Source organism: Mesitornis unicolor, unplaced genomic scaffold (assembly GCF_000695765.1).
Source record: "Mesitornis unicolor isolate BGI_N332 unplaced genomic scaffold, ASM69576v1 scaffold32663, whole genome shotgun sequence".
Classification (NCBI taxonomy): domain Eukaryota; kingdom Metazoa; phylum Chordata; class Aves; order Mesitornithiformes; family Mesitornithidae; genus Mesitornis; species Mesitornis unicolor.
In genome coordinates this window covers 1,851-7,129 of record NW_010173213.1, presented here as the reverse complement: position 1 = coordinate 7,129, position 5,279 = coordinate 1,851, and the positions used below count along the sequence as shown (strand labels likewise).

Below are 5,279 nucleotides of genomic sequence, written 5' to 3'. Positions count from 1 at the left end.
CCTGAGGGGCGCAAAAATTGGGCAGCTCTCATTAAGAGAGCCGTGCGCTCACGAGCCGCTAAAAGCATTGCTGTGAGAAGGGCACGTTGCCCCCAAAAGCTGCCGTTCATTTGCGATGCGGCTCTGCCCAGCCCCGGGTTTGAGGGCAGGGATGGGCAGAGGCGCCGCTTTACGGAGCTGTGTTTGGAGGCAGAGCGGCAGTGAATGCGCTACCGGGGCGGACTGAGCCGCGGTGCCGCGCTGCCTGCGTGCTCTCTGCCTCTTGCCCCTGCATTTTTGGGAGCCTGGATGGTTTGCGAGAGCAGCGGTTGCCGTGGCTCAGCTGCCCGCTGGAGCCGCTCACCCGATGTGCTGTTTTGGGGCTGTTTTGTAAGCAAGCAGCCTCTCCTGTCCCGTCTATGGGCTTGCATGCTGTGTGGGACAGAGCTGAGCGAGCCCTTCGCTGCCCCAGAGCTGTGCGGGGACAGCACAGGGCTCCCTGGTCCCGTGTCACAGCCGGAGCATCGCTGCCCCATTGCAGCAGCTCATCGGTGCCTGGCTGGATCTGCACACACCATTGCTCGGCGTATGCAGAGACACGGGACCCTCTGCATGCGAACGGAGATGGAAAGCGGGGCCCTGCTGAGCGTCAGTGGCAAAGCTGCATCTAGTTCTGGGTTTCCAGACCGAAAAAACAGCCGTTTCTGATGCGGTGCCCCCTCCGTGTTCGTTGCGGGCTGCGTGTACGGGCTGGAGAGCACGTGAGCGTGAGTTCTCTCTGCAGGGCTCTGAGTAGGTAGTGCATCTTTCCTGGATAATTGGCTTTTTTTATTGCACAGTCGTTTTCTATGTTCTCTTCTTATTAAAGAAATACCCTCGGTGACTTTTTGAATAGCTTTCAGTCTCCGCTGTTTATGCGCTGTGGGAGAAGAGAGAGAATTTCCGATAATTTTGTTTTCTCTCTTATTTAGCTGCTGCTGCCACTTGAGTTTGATTTTGTTTAACCCGCGTGTTTCTGAGGCAGCGCGGCTCCCGTCTGTTCCCGGCTGCATCTGTGCACCACCAAGACTTTCTAACCAGAAGAAAAACCTGCTCAGAGGGGTCTGAGGGCTTGGGTGGACCAGACCTAAACGCAGGCTTTTTTGCAGTCTGTGGATTAATGTTCTCCCCAGTTTGCAGCAAGGGAATAGGTAACTGGGATAGCTTGTGTCTTTGCAGGCAGCAAACAGCTTGACCAGAGCTAACCCAGGTCGCTAAGGCTTCCCTCTGTTTTCTGCCTCTATTTCCCTCTGCCGCTTCCCTTCCCTGTCTCTCGAAGCTCCGCTTCCCTCCATACGGGTTCGTGGTGTCCCCTCTGTTTTCCACTGCCCATCCATGGGATGAGTTCTCCAGGGCTGGACCTCGGCAGCACCCCCTGCTGTGCCCTTTCTGGGGTGATGTGATGGAGAAGGAGGGCTCGGGAAGGACCCTCAGGACGTGGTTTGCAGAGCTCTCCCCTGGGGGTTTTGCCCTGGTTTGAGGGCAAAGCAAGGCAGGGATCTCTGGTGGAGCTGACGCTGGCTTCGTGCAGAAGATGCCATTTCCATCCCTGTGTGAGCAGTGGGGTTTGCCCAGCACAGTGATGGTGTGAAATGAGAATTAATTCCAGGCTCATAGGTTACGCAGGTTGTGAAGGTTTTGGGTGCAGAGGAGGTGTGAGCCTGACCCATGGGCAGGGGGAGATGAGATTTCAGCTTGGTTGGAGAGGATTTCATTTTTGTTTGCCCTGCCTGGCTCATTCAAAGCACTTTTCCTCGCTGTTAAATTCCTTTGACAAGGGAACAGCTGAACTAATTTCTCCAAAGTTGCTGACAGAGGTGGTTAAATCAAAGGAAGAATGTCTGAGGAAAGCTGCAGCTGGAGTTACTGGTGGAGCTGAAGGCAGTGGTGTGGGAGACAGGGTCTGGACTCACCAATGCTTGAGGTGGTGGCCAGGGAGGGCTTTGTGGAGCTACTCCTACCTCTGAGCTTGTACCACACTGACCACGTCGTTGCTGGGCAGTCACCTCGGCTCTCGTTAGGCTGTTGGAGTTGATTTACTTGGTTTAGTTGGTTTTGCACGCTGTGTTTTAGGGGTCAGTGCTTGTAGTTGCTGTTCTCAAGATGCTGGCGATGTGATATCACCAGTACTGGTAGAAGGTGCCTGCTTGGTGGTCCCCCTTGTCCTGTGCACCCACACCAAACACTGCATTTGACCAGGATCTTCCTGTGGTGGTTGTGCAGCAAACCCAGCTCTGAATTTCTAGTCCCAGCTACATAAACCTCTCAGTTTTTGCAGGCCAGCTGGTGCTCCAGCATCATGGGGGGTACCTGGGCCACGCTCACCTCCTCAGGAGTGTCTGTGGTCCAGCTCGTGTGTGTGTGTGTGTGTGTGCCAGATCTGGCTGTTCATTTCCAGCTGGGATGTGCTGAGCCCATGCCAGGGGATGCTGTGTTGCTGCCCCACGTTGTGCAGCACCATCATCTCTCTGAGCCGCATGAAGAATGGACTCAGGAGGGCATCCCTCGAGAGGGGAACCTGGAGCATCCTGCAGGTGAAATCTCCAGGGTTCCAGGCACGGGACAGCTCTTGGAGTAACTTCCCTGGTCTGATTTTGTGAGCGCTGTTTGTGCTGAGACCCAAGATCCCTCGGAGGCTCTCGCTGGCTGTGCTGGTTGGTGCCTTCCCTCCTGGCTCGTCCGGGTACCAGCCTGAGGTGGACAGTTTAACCCAGCTCCTCTCACCAGGAAGGGGGGTGTTGTCTCTGTTCACTCACCAGATCCGCAGCCCATTTGCGAAGAAGTGGCAGAGCACACACGTGGTTCTCCATTTGCCTCACCAGCTTGCAAGGGCATCTCTTGAGTTGTTCTCCCTCCAGCAGCTCTGCACACTCTGTGCTCCCTTGGCCGGAATCTTTCCGGGGTTATAGCACAGGGCTGCTGCAGAGGAGCACCCCTTTGTGGGTCTCCTCACTTCTGTGCCCCAGTTCAGTCTGCAGGGACACCAGGAGAGCAGGCAGGGGACTGGGTTCCTGGGGTGTTGGCAGCAGGTGAACATAGCTTGTGAGTAGCAGAGCTGTTTGCATGGGGCAGGAGACAGCAGGACGAATGGCACTGCTGCTGCTTGGTCCGTGCTGGTGACTTCTGTCAGTAGCTTCCTCCCCTTTAAAGGGAGGAGATGGCCCAGCTCCTGGGTGACTGGGAGGGTCCCAGGAGGGTGCTGGTGTGATGTGAAAGAGTCAGCGGGGAGAGCACTGGTGTAAGACCCGGAGGAACAACCGCAGGGATGCTCTGAGAGCATGATGTGCTGGGGAGCTCTTCCTTGGGAGACCTTCAGCTGCTCGGTTTGCTTCAAAAGCCCACGTATTGCATCGCTCTCCTTCAGTTTATGCCTTTTGGATGTCCCTTGAGTGACCCTAGCCCTGAGTCATCCACGAGAGCTGGAGAGCTCTGCTGTCCGTGGTGCACATGTTGGTTGTCATGCATGCCAGCATCTGCACTGGGGTGGAGATGTCCACCACAGCCCCATGGCGCTGCCACCTCCTGCCCCTTCGTTTGCTGGATCCGACACTTGTCACCCCATCCAACCCAAAACTGTGACTTGGCTGCAAGGGAGGGATGGGTTTGAGCCCAGACTTGCAGAGGAACTGGGGGGAGCAGTGACCCCACTGCTCGCCTCCATCTGGGCTTGTTTCCAGACCTCTCCCTTCCAGCGCAACAGAGGTAGCAGAGCCATACCCTGGTTGGCCAAACCAGGCTCTGGATCTCCTGCTTGTGATGTCTTGAGCCTGGCTTTGGGCAGTGCAAACTTTGGGATGGTTTTTCGGGCCGAGCATCCAAGAGAACAGCAGCTGCCTATGGAAACTGCTGCGTCTTCCTCCGCTTGACCGCGTAGGGCAGGATCCGCAGCTCCAGCCCGGGATCCAGGCAGCAGATGTGTGGGGAAACTCGCACAGATCTGGCTTCCTTCTTGCATGTTTAGCTGGGTCCAGTTTTACTGCTCGTGGCATCCACTCGGACCTGCTGCTTCACATGGGCTTGAAAAGTTTGTGACACGTTTTTCAAGCCCATTTCCTTTCTGTAGGTCTAAAAACTGACCTAGAACCAGCGCACGCCCCGCTCCCCCAGTAGAGCTGTTTGCCTTGAAGCGAGCCCACTGTTTGTCTAACCCACCTCTTTTTTGAGTTGTAGTTCCACTGTTGTTGTCCTCGTTGACACACACAGATACGTGCGCACACACAATGACCAACTAATGCATTTTGGCTTCCATTCATTCGAAGTGATCTGGGTGGTTGTTTTTTTTGAGTTTTTTGTGTCTTTTCTTGCAGCTTCTGAAGTCGCCCCATAGTCGGTTGATTCCCCATCACCCACCTAGTGCCTGAGTCTGATCCATGTTGGCCCTCCTAGTTCACCGTAGATCTCATTTTGACTTAGCTGTGTGTTCAGTGGAGATGTGTTTTGTTGTTGTTGTGCTGTTTGTTTTATCGTGTCTTTATGATTTCTTTTGCCTTTCTCCCGGGAGCTCTGGCCTCTCTTAGCCGCTACTAACCCCGGTTTTGTTTGTCCCCCACGCTCCTCGCCCCCCGGCAGATCAAAGTGGTGAATGCGTTCCGTAGCTCCTTGTACGAAGGCCTCGAGAAACCCGAATCCAGAAGCTCCATCCATAACTTCATGACTCACCCAGAGTTCATCCTGGAGGAAGACGAGCCTCGAACACCATTCCTTGACGGCGCCGAAGATGACCCCGAGACCGACGGACTCAAAAAGCGAGGTGGGGGTAGCCTGGGTGGATCTGCATCCCTCAACAGAAATAACAATGCAGTGGACAGCGATCGAGCTGAGGTCACCGTCCCGGAGCCCGAAAGCCCCTTACACAGCTTGGAGACATCGGTTTGACCTTAGAACTTTGACCCCCTCCTCCTCCTCCACCTTCGCCCCTCGCCCTGTGTGATGTCGGCACCAGGAACTGATCACACACTGCGGTCACTTCGTGTCAAACTGCTCATACGTATATCATTTTGGTGTTTTGTTCGGGGGGATTTTTGTTTTTCGGGGTTTTTTGGGGGTTGTTTTTGGTTGGCTTTTTTTTTACCATTATTTAGCAGTGGGAACCAGAGTACCACGATGCTGGGTCTATGGGAGAGAGGCTAAGCCAAAATCGTGCATCTCCATCCCTCGTTTTCAGTGGTACTCACCCAAGTGAAGCAGCCAGGTTATTTCCTCTCTGAGAGTTGGGCTCCATGCGTCTGTAAGGGGTTTTCACTTTGAAAAAGAGAAATGCA

The 5,279-nt window shown here is 54.7% G+C and overlaps 1 protein-coding gene across 1 annotated transcript in view; it reads left to right on the top strand.

Moving 5' to 3' along the window:
- Positions 1-4,893, top strand: part of LOC104537696 (plasma membrane calcium-transporting ATPase 1-like) — a 22,555-nt gene extending 17,662 nt beyond the window's left edge. The window contains 1 exon segment of the mRNA XM_010180645.1: positions 4,588-4,893. Coding sequence (XP_010178947.1) covers positions 4,588-4,893 — 306 coding nt within the window.
- Positions 4,894-5,279: the final 386 nt, after the last annotated feature.